This window comes from Podarcis gaigeae (assembly GCF_964106915.1).
Source record: "Podarcis gaigeae genome assembly, chromosome: 5".
In the NCBI taxonomy this organism is placed as follows: domain Eukaryota; kingdom Metazoa; phylum Chordata; class Lepidosauria; order Squamata; family Lacertidae; genus Podarcis; species Podarcis gaigeae.
The window spans coordinates 7,244,833-7,264,826 of NC_139681.1; the positions used below are offsets into that span (position 1 = coordinate 7,244,833).

General features: G+C 43.3%; 1 protein-coding gene across 1 annotated transcript in view; it reads left to right on the forward strand.

Moving 5' to 3' along the window:
- The window catches only part of ANO2 (anoctamin 2), a 153,894-nt gene that overhangs the window by 44,624 nt on the left and 89,276 nt on the right, over positions 1-19,994 (forward strand). The window contains exons 9-12 of the mRNA XM_083738731.1: positions 4,468-4,532; positions 10,883-11,017; positions 14,648-14,808; positions 18,221-18,303. Of these exons, the coding sequence (XP_083594857.1) occupies positions 4,468-4,532; positions 10,883-11,017; positions 14,648-14,808; positions 18,221-18,303 (444 nt within the window). The remainder of the gene's footprint in view (positions 1-4,467; positions 4,533-10,882; positions 11,018-14,647; positions 14,809-18,220; positions 18,304-19,994) is intronic.

Here is a 19,994-nt window from a genome sequence, read left to right on the forward strand (position 1 = left end):
TCTCGTTTTCCTCAGCTAAATGCTTTAACATTTCCTAATATAGGAGATGGCCAATAATTTTGGATGGTCTTCTTTTAGTCTACAACATCTTACTTGAAATGGAATGGCCCACCCCACACCTGCATATATATTTCCTAAATGTGGCCACAAACAGTGTTTTTTTCTGGGGGGAGGGTTACACAGGGGTATGCATACCCTTTAACATTTTGTGAATCTTTGTACTTTTGTCCATTTACTGTATTTATTTTTCCCAATTTGAACCATAAAATGTTGATATAACCATAAAAGGTTGATATAGCAACATTAGCATGCTCATTGCCATCTCCTTTCCTAATACAGTGGTACCTCGGATTACATACGCTTCAGGTTACAGATGCTTCAGATTACATACTCCACTAACCCAGAAATAGTACCTCGGGCTAAGAACTTTGCTTCAGGATGAGAACAGAAATCGGGCTCCAGTGGCGCGGCAGCAGCAGGAGGCCCCATTAGCTAAAGTGGTGCTTCAGGTTAAGAACAGTTTCAGGTTAAGAACAGACCTCCGGAATGAATTAAGTTCTTAACCCAAGGTACCACTGTAATTCCTAGTGGTCCATTTGCTTTTTTCCCACTCAGGTGAAAATGCTCCACATTTCTTCAGATTGAACTTCCTCAGCAAAGGAAGCTAGGTTAGTCAGGCCGCTGGTGCATGTTTTAGCTGCCTTTCTGAAGTCTCAGAGCTCTTGCTCATCACTGCACCATACCATGCTATGAGTCTTCCCCTTCTTAGCCTTGCTTTCCATCATGTCTCTATTGGACTGGTGAAAGATTTCCAGTTTTCCTTAAATACTGAAAGTGCTAAATGTGCCCATGCACAGGAACATTTCCTGGTGGGATTGCCCCCCCAAAGGAGAGTTTGGCAACACAGCATCTGGCCACTAAGGGGTGCTGAAAATCCACAAATGGATGACATGTTGTCAGAGATGCACAAGTCATCAGTAAATGGAGGTGCATAAAGCCTGAATAAATGGAGCGTCATTTTTATCTGTATCCGCCCCAAGGAGCGGTAGCTGAAACTTTCTTCTGGAGGGCAAAATGCTGACATAGCAGCTAATCTTGCAAGGACTCACTGGATATCACAGCAAAAAGTGGAAACGCTACTTTAAAAAGACTTAGTGCCTGGAAAAATATTCACCCCAGAAGTTGGGCTGCCCTTCTCCTTAACCTGCCCATTTAGGTCCTCTTATGAAGTGTTAAGTATTAAAAACATAAAGGGTTCTTTCCAGAAATACTGCATTGATTGCTCACACATGTTCCTATGGCCCAGCCATAAGACTTGACTATAGAATTTCTACGTATAACATCATCTGTTTTCTATCTGAACCTGAATAGTTTCAGTGTTTAATTTCCTGAAATGCCCTGATCAGGTTTAAAGTGAAGGGAGACATTTTTTTAAAAAACGGTTTTCAGCCCTTTTGATGGTGTTTCCTTTAAGGTACATAATACAGCTTCCATTTCCTTGCAGTGTGTGGCCATCAGACAAAGGTAGACTGACACTAACTGGGTTTTATTTTCTTGTAAGCAAGCTCCCTTGATTAAGATTTATGTACCAACTCATAATTTTGAATTATGGTGCTGGAGGAGACTCTTGAGAGTCCCTTGGACTGCAAGAAGATCAAACCTCTCCATTCTGAAGGAAATCAGCCCTGAGTGCTCACTGGAAGGACAGATCCTGAAGCTGAGGCTCCTGAAGCTGAGGCCACCTCATGAGAAGAAAAGACTCCCTGGAAGAGAACCTAATGTTGGGAAAGATGGAGGGCACAAGGAGAAGGGGATGACAGAGGACGAGATGGTTGGATGGTGTTCTCGAAGCTACCAGCATGAGTTTGACCAAACTGTGGGAGGCCGTGGAAGACAGGAGTGCCTGGCGAGCTCTGGTCCATGGGGTCATGAAGAGTTGGACACAACTAAATGACTAAACAACAACAAACAGACTCATAAAGCAAAGGCCAGTCCTAATCAACCGCCTTCAGGTTTTTCTTGTGGGGGAAAACAAATGATGCAAATGTTCATAGAATTGTAGAGTTGGAACAGACCCTGAGGGCTATCTAGTCCAACTCCCTGCAATGCATTCATGACAGATGGTCATGCAACTCTGCTTGAAAACCTTCAGTGATACAGAATCCACCACCTTCTCGCTGTCCAAAAGTTCTTCCCGATGTTTAGTCTCCTTTCTTGCAATTTGAATCCGTTTGTTGAGATCCTACACACTTATGGAAATGACACTCAGAATTCAGGAAAACCAGTGATTTTATGAAGCTTTGGTTCAGCCTCAATGGGGACATTTCCTGAAAAATGCTTTAATAGTGAGAACATTCTTATTTAATCCGTCTTGGTGCTCTTGCTCTCACTAATACTGGTTCAGATTTCTTGTTTTCTCCTGATGCCAGCAAACTAGTGAGTGTGATGGATCACAATGATGCATGGCCAGTTAGATTTATCTGGGTGATGATGTGCCTGAGAACAACAATTCCCATATTAGCTGGCTGGGTGATCTCAAAAAATAAGGAATCCCATCAATGAATGCAATTCAGTTTTGGCTGCATGATGACACCATGGATAGCAAAGGAAGCCAGTTGAGAAAGAGATTGAGAGGGGAGAATATAATTGAATCAACAAAACATTTTCACAGTCACTGCCAAAATAATGACAAAAGAGGCAAGCACTTTTCAACATTGCAATAATATTCCTTAAAAAGTGAGTCATTTTGTCTCAACAATTCTCATAATAAATATATTTTAGAAAAGCTGCAACTCAAATATTTTCAGCAACATTTTCCATCTTGATAGGCGGCTATGCAGACAGCCCCCAAAAGGAACTGTTTATTATTTGTTTTGATATATACTAGAAATACATAATTATCTCACAACATATTATCATTCTTAGAAGTCAATAATGAACCTTACTCATTGCAGTATGCAAAATAGTGGGCATTTTATTTGCTTTTCAGTGCAATTCTATCCATGTTTGCTATGATGTAAGTTCCACTAGTAATCATGTTTAAGATTGGACAAGGCTGCATCTTACTAAGTTATACTTAGAGTAAACTCATTGAAATCCCTGCCTTGTTCATTGATTCTAGTGGATCATATCTGCATATGACTTAGCTGGATATATCCCATAGCCTGTACATAGTTGTTTTAAAGACAATATCCTGGAAAGGTCATTGAGGAGCAATGATGTGTGAGGAACAGTTGCCAGGAAACTGGAACACACGTGATACATAGGGGTGCAGCGTTCATTCAGAACTTCCACTGACACCTTGTCTGAATTTACTGTAAACCCTATTCAGTTATAGTTGTGTCCAGGACATACAGCCCAATTTGATAATGTTTATTTGGATTGCAAGCCCCACTGCTTTCAGTTGGCTAAAAAAAAGGTAAAGGTAAAGGGACCCCTGACAGTTAAATCCAGTCGCGAATGACTCTGAGGTTGTTGCTTTACTGGCCGAGGGAGCCGATGTTTGTCTGCAGACAGTTTTTCTGGGTCATGTGGCCAGGAGGACTAAGCTGCTTCTGACAAAACCAGAGCAGAGCACAGAAACACCATTTACCTTCCCGCTGGAGCGGTACCTATTTATCTACTTGCACTTTGATGTGTTTTTGAACTGCTAGGTTGACAGGAGCTTGGACCGAACAACAGGAGCTCACCCCATCGTGGGGATTCAAACCGCCAACCTTCTGCTCGACAAGCCCTAGGCTCAGTGGTTTAGACCACAGTGCCACCTGCGTATACTACTAGATTAATGCACATTATTTATCTAGTCCTTACTCTACCCCTTCCTGTTTAGGCTTTTTGGGTTTATTTGCTTAGATTACAACCCAAGATTGTATTGTGTAGACTTAGAATTATTTTAAGCACACTAAGTGGTAATAAACCCCATTGCAAGGCAGGTGCTATAGGCCACCCCCAACCCCTGTCAAGGGCAAGGGCAAATAACCAGAACACAACATGTTGAAACAGACCAGAACTTTATTGACTGTAGAAAAGTAAGCAGAGTTGGTGTGGCATTGAGATAAGGCTCCGTTTGGTCAACAGACCGATCATGGGTATGCGATGAAGAGGGTGAATCAGTGTAAAAGAAATTTTCTCCCCATTTCATTGATGGAAACCTGACTGTCAGCTGACTAGCTTTGTTTGATACAACCCTTAGTGGTTAATTTTGAAAGAGGGGTGTTGGGCCTTCTTCCTCCATGTAGCAAGCATCTTCTTCCTCAGATATTCTGCATTTTAATCCAGATGTTCATATATGTGCTACATGATGCACTTTTTGTTATTATTTTGCATGTTCTGGAGCATGTTCAGGTTTCAACCTTGAGCTCACATCTCATGGGACCCAGTCATGGCTGCATTTAAGCCCTGAAACTTTTTTTTTTTTTGGTCATTTAAATGCAGTATGTCAACAGTGTATCTATTTTCCCCACACAGCTGCTGTATCAAGAATGGGCACGATATGGATCGTTTTACAAGTTTCAGCCTATTGATCTTGTAAGGTAATTAATTGCGCAGCAACAGCTTCTTGGCAAAATTGTAAAGTTCCTTCTTTGGCAAAACTGGCAAAGTTGCACTGATTTGCACTAGGGGAAGATTCTGGTCAGTGGGGCCTTGTATCGGGCAGTTAGCCTCTCCCTTTCCATTATACTAAATCACAGATTTTATTGCAGAAGATTTAATGAAAGGTGTCAGGACTGCCGCTAGGTCCCAGCTCACAGAGGACCAACGCCCAGTGGATATTATATACAAAAGTCTTTATTGAAGTTTAGTTTCCATTTCCAAGCTCTGGGCGCGCAGGCCCACGTCTTAACGCTAGACCGGCTAAGTCCCCTCTGACTCACTGCTCCACCCACACCAGTTTAAGATTCTAGCCCGGCTCCACCTCTTGCGCTGCTCTTTCCTGCGTTGGGTCCTTCTGCCCTCTGGGGTTCCCTCCTTCCTGGACTCCTCTGACGCGGAGCCTCCTGAGTCTTGCCCCTCCCTCCGGCGGGCTTTAGGACCTGGCTCCCTTCCCGGGCTCCCCGCTGTGCCGCGCTCCTGTACATTTGAACTTGGCGCGCGCGCCCAGCCGGTGACTTTCCTTCTGACCGTTTCCCCGCTTCCCGATGTGGGTGTTGCCAAACCTGACTCCTCTCCTCCCTCTGGTGGTGAGGACACTGGTCCCGACTCCTGGGACTCCCCCTCCCCACTGCGCTCTGGTGGAGACGCTGGCCCTGATCTCCAGCTGCTGTTCAGGGACTCCCCGCTGGCCCCTCCCTCTTGAGGTTTCTCCCTTGGAATCTCCCTTGCTCTGGCCACCGGCGCTCCCTTCTGTGAGTCCTCCGATTCGCTAGAGAGGCTTGTGGAATAACTCTGGCCACTGTCACTGCCTGCGCCCCCCTCGTACTCCTCCTCCTCACTCTCCATTTGCTCCCCCTCCTGTGTCTCTCCTTCTGAACCCCTGACAAAAGGTGATATTAATGAAAGGTGATGTACCTTTCCAAAATGTCATTTAGTAGTTTTTGAAGGTTCTGAGTTAGTTTCTGAGAGGCAAAGTCATTTGCATCTCCATCTCCTAGCTTTGCATCTCCATCTCCTAGCTTTGCATCTCCATCTCCTAGCAGTTAAATGAATTTCCTCTTTCTGTTTAGGAAAATATTTACCATCCAGTACATTAACTGCTCAGTTCCATACCATCCCACGTTCCTCAGATGAGAATAGGGACATTTCTCACTTCCTTGCAACTGACCCTCCTCAACCTCCCATCTTTTGTGACCCTGTCATTCCCACCACTACTATATCAATGGGACCAGCACACACGTCCTCCACTGACTCCTTAATCCTGATTTGATTTGATTCTTTGGCAGATTGAAAAACACACATCAATAAATAAATTTTAGAAAGTGGGAAGATTAGACTCAGGTGCACAAAGCATTTTTTTATAATAAAAAAAAAAAATCAAGACTCCTTGCACTGTGCACCCCCTTTCTTCCCACCCAGGAAGAAGAGCCAGTGTGGTGTAGTGGTTAAGAACAGTGGACTCATAATCTGGTGAACTGGGTTTGATTCCCCGCTCCTCCACATGCAGCTGCTGGGTGACCTTGCGCTAGTCACACTTCTTTGAAGTCTCTCAGCCCCACTCACCTCACAGAGTGTTTGTTGTGGGGGAGGAAGGGAAAGGAGATTGTTAGCCGCTAAAGTGGGATATTGAATCCAAAATCCTCTTCTTCAGGGCAGCTCTGTCCTCTGCCTGCCCCTCAGAGCCAGCCCATCACACAAGACTGGGCCTTAGAAGCCATAGCCTCTCCTTCTCCTCACCTGCACTCCAATAGCTGCTTGCTACGAGCTGCCCAAGAGAGGCGACCAGCAGCAGCAGCCATGGAGACAGCAACAGGATGTTCTCTCACAGCCGCCACAGCCATCATCATCATCATCATTCAAGATAAGTGCAGGCTCATCCTCCTCCGTGAGCTCACTGGTGGGGTAAATAGGGACATTCCAAGGTCAAATCAGAAACCAGGGCTGTTGTAATTTCTGGGCTGTCCCTGGAGGGTATGCAGTTCATGTTGAACTCAGGTGCCAGTCTTGCGTAAGCCAGTTCATGGAGTGTGAGCCTTCGACATGCAACACCATTCTTGTGGAATGCCAAACAAGCAATTGTTCTTCATGCAGCCACCATCATGTTTAAATAGTGTGTCAAAAGAACTTCCATTAATTCAAATGTTTGGTTATGTAATCTAGAGATGCATAACCTTTTCAAAACTGTGGGCCACCGTCTCTGTGTGCAGTGAGCAGGGCCAAAGGCAAACGTGGAAGGGGCAGCCCCCACACCAGCCACAAACATCCATACACCCCACCTTCATACTCATCCACCCCCCTGCCCTATTCACACACAGCCCATGTTCCCCTTTCTCAGTGCTGAGCAGGGAAATGCAGGGAATGGCCAGTGGATGAAAAGAGCAATCTCTCGTTCCATCAGCAGTTCACTTCCATGCTGGAGGATCATCAGGCCTAGCTAGCAAGTTGTTGAGACTGAAAGTGTAGCCTAGAACATCGTTCAGTGGTGCATTGTGCAAGTTTGCAATGTGCAAATAGCAAATTGCAGTGTGCAAATAGGAAGTTTGAAAACCACAATGCGGAGGCATGCGTCTGTACGGCAGCACCCAAGCGGAGTGAAGTTATGAGACAGAATTTGGATTCTTCCTCCTGTGCTCAAAAACTGCTCCTGCCAGAGCTTTTTGGTTACCTTTTGCCAGGTGTTGCAACAGATATGACTTCTGCTTGCCATTCTGTTGTGTAACAGAGATAAGTAGCTGCACATCATATGACTCACGGTTGCATGAATGTGGGAGATTTAGAGAGAGAGGCTGGGGTGCAAGAAACCAAATAGGCATCCCAGATAAGTGACTCAGCAACATTTAGTATATTTTGTTTATCTTGCCCCTTTCTGTCCTAAAGGCATTTCAAATTCTTTCCAGTCTATGTCACACGTCAAAATGCTGTTCCAGATAGCCCAGGCATGTAAAATGCACCCCCCCCCACTTTTTATCCCTCAACTCCTTCTTTATTTACATTTGGGTTACCATTCCAGTCCATCAACCCTTTTACCACTTTGCTCAACACATCTAGGAAACTCCCCGGCAGAGTGTGCGGTCTAACCCTCTAACCCTCCGCCCATGGTTGTCTCCAGCAATTGTTACCCAATTGCATACTGCCTCCGACCTTGGATGTTAAATTTGGCTATCTTGATTGGCGAGTTCAGACCCAGAAACCTCCCCCCTAAATAAATTTACACTTGACTCAAATTTTGGTTTTGGTTTTTGGCAGAATTTAGGCCACAACTTTATTTATTACAGAAAGTGACTGGTTGCATAGCTTCTGGTTCGACTAGCTCCCTGCCACGGAGGCAGCGCTGACCCAGGGCACCAGCATAGGTCAGCCAAGGGTGAACACCAAACCATCAAGTCCCTGGATTCCTTTAACGGAATACCCTTCACACAGGGATGGCGAGAGCGTTCTCCCATCCCTATCACCTGAACCAGAGCCTATCCACAACCTTACAAGTTGTGACGATTTGCTACGCGGCAGGCAAAACCCAAATGGTAACAGCCAATCAGCCAAGTGGGGAACATACCTGCCGTGCCCCTGTCCCGACGACAGACAACAGACAGTGGCATAGGAAGCGCAAAATGCCCTAAATATAGGGAGAGATGGGAGGGGGGTGTTCCGATGCATGAGCCAAAAAAGGAAGCTCTGGGTCATATGCATGGGCATAAATAGGTCCCTCGAACTGTTTGGACTGCATCCCATTGGACAGATTGCACCCAGCTTCGAGGGACCTACCAATTGGGTGTTGTGGCTGACCAATAGAACCCACCCACAACACAGGGTGTCAGGTGTCCAGGTCTCACAGCAATATGCGCCCTCTTTAAGGGAAGACCCAATTAACAGGCATTGCTAGACATCTCCATGAATTTGCCTAATCCTCTTTTAAATCCAGCTACATCTCAAGAAAGCAAATTTCCTAAATTAATTATTGGTTGTATGAAGAAGCATTTCCCTTTGGTTTTCCTGAATCTATGGCCTATCAACTTAATTAAGTGACACTGAGTTCTAATGTTATGGGGAAACAAGAGCATTTCACTCTGTATATCTTTGCAGTGGCGTAGCGTGGGTTGTCAGCACCCGGGGCAAGGCAAGTAATTTGCACCCCCTAACCCGTGGATTTGCGCCCCCTAACCCTAACCCCCAGATGTTGCGCCCGGTGCGGCCGGCCCCCCCTGCACCCCCCACGCTACGCCACTGTATCTTTGTAACTTTGATGCACACTGTGCCCGACTCAATTCCAATGGGTCATACATAGGAGAATTTATTGTGGATTGAGCCTTAATTAACTCTTGGTAAGTATTTATACCTACTTAAAAAACACCACTTCTGACAGGATTGGGGTGTTAAAATGCCCTTTGCTCTGCAAGTAAACTCAGTGGACTGTTCTTTTGAATATATATAAGTAGGATTTTGCTGCTGATCTCCTAAAGATCTTTCCATGTTATGTACATCTTTTTTCTGTCTCTCTGGCAAATCATCTTAAATTTTAATTTAAATTCTAGACAACATTGCTTGGACTCAGAAGAGGCAGGTGCCTCCAAAATACCTTGGAACTCTTGATTTAGAAACAAAAGTAATTGAACTTTATGATCTGAATGACACTTTTTGACATCTTTGCTCTTTTCCCTTCTGAGACTTCCTCAAAGTCCAATTTTATTTGCTTTAAAAAATACCAGATGTACACATCTACAGGGAAAAAGAACTTGTTGAGAGTACACAATGATCGGAATCATGCAAATGAAAGAGAATGTCTAATCCTGAGCTTTAAAAAAGAAAAAGAAAAAAGGATGTATTGGTTCCTACTGAGCTCACTCTTACAGTTTTATAAAGGTCTCTTTAGTTCTAACTTTGTGATACAGGAGGAATAGAAATAAGTGAGACAATTAATGTCTAATAAATTGCAAATGAGCTTCAAATTGCTAGGGTTTAAATGTCATCCATCGTTTCTCGAGAGTAAGCATGAACTATCTAGATGATTAGCAACTAGATGCACTTGTCACTTTTTATGGCTTTATCTCTGTTCTCTCTCTCTCTCTCTCTCTTTCTCTGTCTGCTTTTCCATTCATGCTCATCACTCATTCTTTTGTCTAATGCAGATTTTAAGCCTTTATTATCTGTCTGTTCTGGTTAATCTTGTATGACTAAGTGATACGTTGACAACATAACAATGTTAACAATTATGATGCTGTGTTTAATAATACATAAACATGTCCTATTTTCCCCCTCCTAAATATTTAAAGGAACTTGATTGTTTCAAACTTCTGTGTCTATAAATTTACTGCTCACTGAACAGCTGAATGTAACCTTTCCGGCAAACTCTCAGAGAAGATACTTGGCAATTACAAATAAAAATAAAAATAAATAAATGCCAGCAATTGTGTATTGCCACAAGGTAATAAGCAGGGCTGGTCAATTTATTTTTGCTATCCAAGGCTGCTTCATGGCATGAAATACCCTTGAAAAGAGATGTTAGTCTGAGAATTAAGTCAGTAAGTCACCCATAAGAGGGTAGTGCTGGAGTAGATTTCCTTTATTGATGTGATATCTAGATGTCTACCTTGCCTTAATGGAAACCACTCAAGTATAAAACCTTTTGGGTTTGGTGCAGAGGCTAAGGAGACACTACACTTGGCCTACACTCAAGTAGGACCCTGGCAGAGACACATGCCCGACTGGCATGTTCCCTCCCTCCCTCATGGTCGATTGTTCGGGAGCTTCATAAGCTTTCTTCAGCCCAAACATCACGGCAACCGATGTCAACAGACACCGGCACACTTAGGGATCCACAGAGTCTGTGCAGTTCGTGTGACAGATCTCAGCAACTCAGCATTTTGGCTAATCTACTTTATTTACATATAAACCCACACGGAGCACTGCAACATGGCTCCCCCTCTCTCTCTAGCGTCAGACAGCAAAGAGAAAAAGAACAAAGGACAATAGTCCCACTTCAGGAAGCACAGTAACACAAACATCCTGTCTCCGTCACTTCCCACTTTGTGGAGTCAAAACATATACCGTCATGTGATAGACAAAAATCCCATGACTGCAGTCATGGAGCAGGAATTCTAAAATGGTAGATGAGTCCATAGCAAAAAGGAAGTTCACTTTCTTTTCATATCTTGCACATCAAAGCAGTTTTACTTATCTGTTTTACAATGGGTGGTTAACTGCACTGTTGGTAAAATACGTTGATACTGTTGAGGGAACCCTAGAAGGACTGTTACTAATCTTTTGAAATTTACATTATGTTTTCTTTCTTTAGAAAGTATTTTGGAGAAAAAATTGGAATGTATTTTGCCTGGCTGGGCTTATACACAGAGTTTCTTATTCCATCTTCGGTAGTTGGAATCATTGTGTTCCTGTACGGATGCTTAACCATTGAAAGTGACATTCCTAGGTAAGATTGCACATCCACAGTGTGGTTTGATATCTAAGATGATGCTCAGGTGCATTGTCGATGACTTTGTGCTGAAAGGCATCCATTTACAGAGCCGGTCAGCTGAAAAAGAATGAGGATGAAATTTTTTTACTCCTCCAGTTTCTTTTAAATGCTTGTCTGTCCTCCATTCGTTAAAAGCACATTGCCCTGCTTGCTACCATTGCAGTGTCCTGCCATACAAATATCTGCCCAGCACCTTCCATTGGTATGTTGTTGTTGTTGTTGTTGTTGTTGTTGCTGCTGCTGTTTAGTCATTTAGTCATGTCTGACTCTTCATGACCCCATGGACCAGAGCACGCCAGGCACTCCTGTCTTCTACTGCCTCCCGCAGTTTGGGCAAACTCATACTTCGAGAACACTATCCAACCATCTCGTCCTCTGTCATCCCCTTCTCCTTGTGCCCTCTATCTTTCCCAACATCAGGGTCTTTTCCAGGGAGTCTTCTCTTCTCATGAGGTGGCCAAAGTCTTGGAGCCTCAGCTCCAGGATCTGTCCTTCCAGTGAGCACTCAGGGCTAATTTCCTTCAGAATGGAGAGGTTTGATCTTCTTGCAGTCCATGGGACTCTCAAGAGTCTCCTCCAGCACCATAATTCAAAAGCATCAATTCTTTGGCGATCAGCCTTCTTTATGGTCCAGCTCTTACTTCCATACATCACTACTGGGAAAATCATAGCTTTAACTATTTCTGTTCTGGCATTCTCAAATATATCTCCATCCTCTGCCTTTCCCCTCCCTTACTCCCCTGTCTTCATATGCCTAATCACTGAGGGCCAAACTACCAATTATCTTCAGTCATGTGTAGTGGTTTGCTTCAACATTGACTTCTCCCTCTCCACCCCAGCAAATGCAGCCATATTGGCTGCAATCGATAGTGGAAGATCAGGGAGTGTATTTGGGTGCTTTTAACAGAGAGAATGTATACATAAGTTGGTGCCATGCCCCTTAGATTGTAAATATGAAGGTAGGATTTGTGACTCTTTATGTCACAAATAATGGGGCACGGGTGGTGCTGTGGTCTAAACCACAGAGCCTAGGACTTGCCAATCAGAACGTTGACAGTTCAAATCCCCGCAACGGGGTGAGCTCCCGTTGCTCGGTCCCTGCTCCTGCCAACCTAGCAGTTCGAAAGCACACCCGTGCAAGAAGATAAATAGGTACCGCTCCGGCGGGAAGGTAAACGGCGTTTCCGTGCGCTGTTCTGGTTCGCCAGAAGCGGTTTAGTCATGCTGGCCACGTGACCTGGAAGCTGTACGCTGGCTCCCTCGGCCAATAAAGCGAGATGAGCGCCGCATCCCCAGAGTCGTCTGTGACTGGACCTAATGGTCTGGGGTACCTTTACCTTTATTTTATGTTCTGTGAACAATGCCTAGCTACTGTAAGCAAAATGATTGTGATCACAAAAATTACTATTAAATAAATATTGTATTCATTTTGCATTCTTGGTTAAAGACAAGCAAACATATCAGAAGCTGTGCAGTTTCCCAGTTACACTATAAATGTGACTTCTGTTCTGTCCATTAACTCCGTATTATACATTCTGAAACTGTGCTATCATTGGGAGAGGTGAAAGTAACATTACTGTGGGTATGAAAAAGGTCCCACCTTTCCAACCAGAATGTAATTTCCTTGTCCTACAAAAATACTCTTTTAATATCTAAAGTGGTGGAGTTTATGGCAAAACTGTATCTGTAGCACCCTCTGCTGTTTTTCTGCCATAAGAATGTGTTTTTGTATTTTAAAAGGAGGTGATGGACTTTGGTCCTCCAGGTGTGGCCAAACTAGGTATATTGAGAGTTGTCATTCAAGAATATTTGCAAGTCCAAGGCTTCCCCACCTTGTTTTAAAAGGTTCAATGCTAATTTTACCTTTTAAGGAGAAACCTGCTTTCATGCTCACTGAATTTCAGCTGCTCACGCTGTGTCAGTCTCTTTGCATTTTGCTGAGCTTCTTGTAAGCCCTGCTCAGAGAAATTGAATATCACTGGTAGATTTGCGATAGATCAGAATGCAAAGGTCATGTGTTTCCATGGGTGCAAATGGCTTCTTGATGCAGGATGTTCTGAACAGGAAAAGCCGTTCAGAGAAAGGGCTGAGGATATTTGTGAAAAGAAGCAATAGAAACTAGGTTTGAGGTGGCAAATATGACAATCGGCTGAGAGGAAGTGGAGAAACAGAGAGGGCTTGCAGGCTTTGTAAAGGAACAGCATCTCTTTCTCTGGGATTAAGCTGTGCCTTCACCTATGTCTACCCTTTTATATTTGCAAATAAACTCCAATATTCTTGAAATATCAAAATGACCTCCTTCCAATGGAAACTGAACCTAGTTAAGCATTCCACCTAGAACACATCACTCAGAGGCGTAAGGTGTGCCTAACAGTCCTATTATGACCAAAGTGAGTGTTCATTAGAGTGGGAAGAAATAAATGACAAAGGAAAAGTGCTTACCCCTTCCCCTGCCTGTCGCTTCTTCTCCACACTAATAAATAATAATAATAATAATAAATAATAATAATAATAAAATTTATTTATATCCCGCCCTCCCCAGCCGAAGCCGGGCTCAGGGCGGCTAACAACAATAAAATAGTACAACATTCTAAAATCATTCATTCTAAAATTAATTCAAATCAAATTGATGGCAACCATTGGGCTGGAGTTCTGTGAAGATTGCCAAAGGAGGGAGTCAGGCTGTGCCCTGACCAAAGGCCTGGTGGAACAGCTCTGTCTTGCAAGCCCTAATTGCACCCCCGCAAAAGATGGGAGTTGGCCCCCCCCATCCCATATTGTCCCATCCCAGCCACAGGACCTCTGTCTTCGAAGGATTTAACTTCAACCGGCTCCCACGTAACCATCCGGCCACAGCTTCCAAACATCTGATCAGTGTATCTGGGGCCGAGTCAGGATGGCCATCCATCAACAGATAGAGTTGGGTGTCATCAGCATACTGATGGCAGCCCAACTCAAAACTCTGGACAAGCTGTTTTTCTTCCACCTGCAGCAACCACTTGAATGGGAGAAATGACTGGGGAGGGGGAGGGCAAGGAAAATGGTGAGCAGAGCCACCTTCTCCTGCGTATTTCTTGGTGCCACTAAATAGCACCCTCCTCTTAGCATTTTGTCAAGTTCCCACACCTAGAGGAGGATGCTATTTCAATTTCATTTGGCATTAAGCCCGAAGAAATGCTTCTTAGTGGTTCTTAGTGATTTTTTAAAAATTTTATTGCCTTACTGGAGCCATTTTTCATTCTCTTTTTGTAATTAAATTGTATTGATTGAATCTGCAAAGAAGTGGGTAAGATCTTAATTATCTTTTGTTCCTACTGCCGTTTGTCGTAGTTTTCATTTGTAAGTCACTACAAATATTTTTTTTTTAATAGAAACATGGCCTGCAGATATTTCAAATAGATAAATAAGAAGGAAAACAACCAATGAATTTAAATAAATACTCCCTTCTCTTAGCCATCATTTGGATGTCTGAACTTCTGCCATTCTGTTCTCACTGAATGAAAGTCTGTGACTGTTCCGTAGCAGAAAGCAACTTCCCTCACAGATAACATGTTATTCTAATCTTTTGGATTTTGCTCTTTATAGCAAGGAGATGTGCGACCAACATAATGCCTTCACCATGTGCCCTCTGTGTGACAAGACATGTGACTACTGGAACCTTAGTAGTGCTTGTGGCACAGCACGTGCCAGCCACTTATTTGACAACCCCGCCACCGTCTTTTTCTCCGTTTTCATGGCACTTTGGGGTAAGTTTTGCTTTGAATGTTATATGCCTCAGTTAGACAGGGCAATATTCATAAGATGATGCTCAACGATGGGTTCCTTCCAGGTTTACAGAACACCACAAAAGTAGTACCAATAAGGAAACAAGGGCCTGTTGGTAGGTTAAGAGGCAAACATGTAAAGGGGTTAATTGGTGTTTTAACTGGTATGGGGAAATTATAGAATCATAGAATTGTAGACTTGATTAGATTTGTTCTTGATGCAGTCTTGGTTTGGTTTAGTGGGTTGTACAGGCAGAGGTGCGGGAACTGTTGTTAGAATCCCCCGCTCAATTAGCCCTAACAAGACAAGCATATTAACCTTGATGCCTTTCTTAAGCAGTCCAAGCTCTGAAATTTTTCCCCCATTAGTTTGGGCATTAAGGAGACAATGGTCTCAGAGGCAGCCATACAAATGTGCAAATCTTTCTCACTCTGCCATATCAGTTCCTTTGCCTGTGGACTGAGCCTGTTGATTAGGGGTAGAGCTTGTGTTGAACTCCATGTTGTTATGATCCACGTGTGTTATATAGTGGTACCTCGGGTTACAGACACTTCAGGTTACAGACTCTGCTAACCCAGAAATAGTTCCTCAGGTTAAGAACTTTGCTTCAGGATGAGAACAGAAATCACGCGGCAGCAGCAGGAGGCGCCATTAGCTAAAGTGGTGCTTCGGGTTAAGAACAGTTTCAGGTTAAGAACGGACCTCCGGAACAAATTAAGTACGTAACCAGAGGTACCACTGTATAAGAATTTTCACATACTAGTGCTGGACCAGGAGACCAGTTACCCAGCTGTTCTTGGCACTGGCGGAGGAAGAGGTGTGCAGGGGGAACGCACCACCCCTGGCAGCGCGATCCAGGCAGGGTGCCATTGCAGCTGCTCCCCTGCCTGCGCTGGGCGCCATGCCCCTACGGGTGGCACACCACGCCCCCAGGACATGCGCCACGCCCCCGGGATGTGTGGCAGCCCTGCCCCCACCTGCTCTCCGCCCCCCAGTTCCAGAGCATGAAGCTCTGCCCCTGGTTCTTGGTCGGAGGAGTTTTGCCAACCTTCTCTTTGTTGGTTATGGTCATTAATGCTCTTTAAGGATGCAAGAGTCAATGACTCTTGGGAAGGGCCAGTGGGGTTAGCCCTTAGGGTATCTTCAGTAGCTATATGGCAGCAGTCTAGGATGGTCTTTTGTAGGAGAGGCTGGGCTGTTTCTTTATTGCTCTGCTTCCTCTCCTGGGCTCTAGTTAGCACCATGGTGGATTTATTGTACATTCATAGAATTGTAGAGATGGAAGGAACCCCCAAGGCCAACCCTCTGCAATGCAATGAAAGCATCCATGGCAGTTGGCCATCCAACCTCTGCTTAAAAACTTTCAAGGAAGGAGAGTCCACCGTCTTCCTAGGGAGTCCGTTCTACTCTTGAACAGCTCCTACTGTCAGAAGGTTCTTCCTGGAATCTCCTTTCTTCCACTTAACAGGATCCAGCTGTGCGGCTGACCCTGGTTTCCATGCATTTGTGCGCAGGGATGTACAACTCAGCTCCCGCTGAGTTCTATAAGGCAAAGTAAATCACACAGTGGGAAGGACCAGAACTGCTTCTCACACCCTGGGCCCTGGGGTCACCAGGCTCAGTGGGCAAGTTAATTCCCCAGTCCCAGTGGTGTTCTGGTGGTTGCTGTTCCCTCCTGTTATGTTGGGTTCCCACTGGTGGGTGGGTGGGCACCGATGATGGACAGGGGCATTTATTTATTTATTTATTTATTTATTCATTTATTACCTACTCTTCATCCTAAGGTCTTGGGTGAGGGAACAACAATTTAAAACACAGCATTAAAAACAGTTTTAAAAAGTACAGAAAATGCAATCAAAGAAAATAGGGTGGGTCTTGAAAAGACAGACTTTCAAGTGACATGCACCAGGGTGAAGAGGCACATCTTCATCATAATAGAGTTCCTGCATGGGCTCTATGTTTTTTCCAGGGGTCTTTGCAAAATAAACCACCCAGTCACAACTTGTCATAGTGATACTATTTGCTAGTAGAGTGTGATAGCATAGCTATAGGCCATTTAAAAAAATACAGTTGTTCAGTTTTTCCTATATCCATCCAAATCAGACTGGCAAAATAAATTAAGAGAGTATGTTGAATTAGCGAGAATATCAGCAAGGCTACGAGACGTTACAGACGAAAAATTTACCAGAGAGGGGGATATTGACAGAGTTTATGTAAAAGAATATTGTCAAAATATTAATCCATTGGCTGGCCTTGATTGCGTTTCTGCAAGTAATAGGTCAACTTTATAAATTTAAAGTAATTAGAATAACGAGGAGAAAATAAAGCCAAGTGTGTAATTAGGGTATTCAGTTTGGGAACATAATGGGAGGATCAGAGGTCATTTCAAATTCATTACAAAATGATATACAAAACAGGTATCAATTAAGGAATGAATGTTTGTTTATTTTTATTATTTCTTTAACACCTGTTTAATATTTTGTTATATGGTTTTAAAACCAATAAAGCATTTCTAAAAACAAAAAACCCCAAAAAACCCATGTTATATGTTGTGGACTAATATATAGACATGTTCAGATATTTGGGCATTGGGTATTGCACATGTGTAGCCAGTGGAAATGATTAGGGTGGTGAAGGACTGTTCTACCTGCCGTCACCCTGGGATGTGGGTGCAGACCCACAACCATGCAAGTGAATAGTCCTGGTCTCCTTTTCTCTAGTTACCAGTCCTGACATTTTAGAAAGACTCCCTTGACTGCAATGAGACCAATAGGTTATAATTCATGATGACCGTACAGACTAATATTCAGTAATTTGAAGTTGGATTATGATAAATGCTACCCAAATTATTAATGTTAGGATTTCAAGACCGAATGAGATCTGGTGCTCTATTCAAGGTATGGGAAAATATAACCTCTGGAAAGCATGTTAAAATTTTCTCTCAATTACCATATTTTTCACTCTATAACACGCACCGCACCCAACCATAACACGCACGTAGGTTTTAGAGGAGGAAAATCCGTAGGCATGCCACCCGTAGGCATTTCCTCCATAACACACACACAGACATTTCCCCTTACTTTCTAGGAGGAAAAAAGTGAGTGTTATGGTGCAAAAAATACAGTATATGCTGTGTTATAATTTCAAGGTCATGCAATGAAACTGTTTGGCAACAGGTTCAAGTCAGGCAAAAAGTAGTGCTTCATTTCAGAAAAGTTCCCTGTATTGCTGATTATACTCTACCTATTCTAGGCGTCATTCTAGACTGCTCAGGCTCTGATTTGCTGCATATCTGTATTAGGAGAGTTTGAATATTCAGCATACTGGTGATCAGAATAATCAATTTTGACTCTGAAGCCCTCTTCTGATTAAAATTGGATTTTTCTTTCTCAGCCACTATGTTCCTTGAAAACTGGAAGCGTTTGCAGATGAGACTAAGTTATTTCTGGGACCTAACTGGCTTGGAGGAGGAAGAAGTAAGGGTTTTTTATTATTACTTTTTTAAGTAGTCCAAATAGTTTCCAATAAAAAAAAACATCAGGTGGAGACTTGCTATTATAAATCCGTAGGGTGTGGCTGGATATGACATTGGGACAAAAAGAGGTTCAATCTAAAGTAAAATAAAGGTAAAGGACCCCTGGACGGTTAAGTCCAGCCAAAAGCAACTATGGGGTGCAGCGCTCACCTCTTCAGGCCGAGGGAGTCGGCGTTTGTCCACAGACAGCTTTCCGGGTCATGTGGCCAGCAGGACTAAACCACTTCTGGCGCAATGGGACACCGTGATGCAAACCAGAGCAGCGCACGGAAACACCATTTACCTTCCCACTGCAGTGGTACCTATTTATCTACTTGCACTGGCATGCTTTTGAACTGCTAGGTTGGCAGGAGCAACGGGAGCTCACCCCATTGCAGGGATTCGAACCGCCGACCTTCTGATCAGCAAGTCCAAGAGAATCTGTGGTTTAGACCACAGTGCTCCCTGTGTTTACCTTACCTCAGCCTAGAATGAGATGATTGCTGTCACAGGAACAGAGAGGTATAGTAAGAGTGGATTCAGTACCAAATAAAGTCGGATTTGGTGGGAACCATCCAGCCATTCATTTGTTTAGTAATATAATATTAATAGCAAGCATAACATGGCACTGAGATTTTAAGTTTTCTTTAAACAACTTCCATTTCTGTTATATGCTGTTGGTGGAAAATTGTTTCATAGGAAAAAGAGATAAATCGCTCAAGCCTTTTCAGCTGAGTTTATCTTTGGACTATAGTAACTCTGTCCAGAATAATGTTTGGAGGAAGCCTCCCTTTTCTGTTGCTCAGCCCAGTTATCATGCAATGAAAATCTTAATGTTTTCTTGTATCCGTCCCTGGTTTAACACTGACCTATATTCCCTTATTCTACCTTTTCAATATGCTTTTTAAAGAAGGGTTAACATGATTTGCAGCCTTCTAGATTTCAACCCCTTTCCCCTTTTTTCTACTAGCTACATGTCAGAATGAGAGGTGGACAATGTAGATGAATTCTAAGATTCTGCAGATGTTGAGTGGGGAGGGAGACAGGGGAAGAGTCAGAATGTTAATAAATGATATAAATGTGAAGATTAAAAGGATAGGAAAGATGGTTAGCCTTAATCAAAAAATTAGAAAGATTACTGGAAAGAAGAAAAAGAAATAACTTGGGATTGACACAGTGAACTACCATTAGGGCAACTGAGATGCATGAGAAAATGAAGGGAATCAGAACTGAACATTAGAGCAGGGATAAAAAGACTCCTGCATTAGCTCTGTTTCTGTCTTGGATGTGAGTCATTGATGGAATTCTGTTTCTCAGTATTTTATTTTTGCTGTGTGTTTAAATTACTGGAATTACACCAGTTCAGAACCCAGTATAATTATGATTGTTGTTTAAGATAGGGAAAGCTGTTTGATGTAGGAAAATTCTCCAGTCTCCAGACCAGGGTTGAACCTTCAATCTATCCAACTGTTAGTTATATGTAGGGAGGAAAGTATATTGTTTCAAACAGAAAACATATCAATGGATGTCAGAACTGTTAAAAAACAAAACAGATATCCAAGTTATTTTAAAATTCCCATAGGTAACTTCCATAGTGTAAACAGTATATTTGAGTCTATTCCTTGGTCACAGAAAAGTCCTACTGACGTCAAC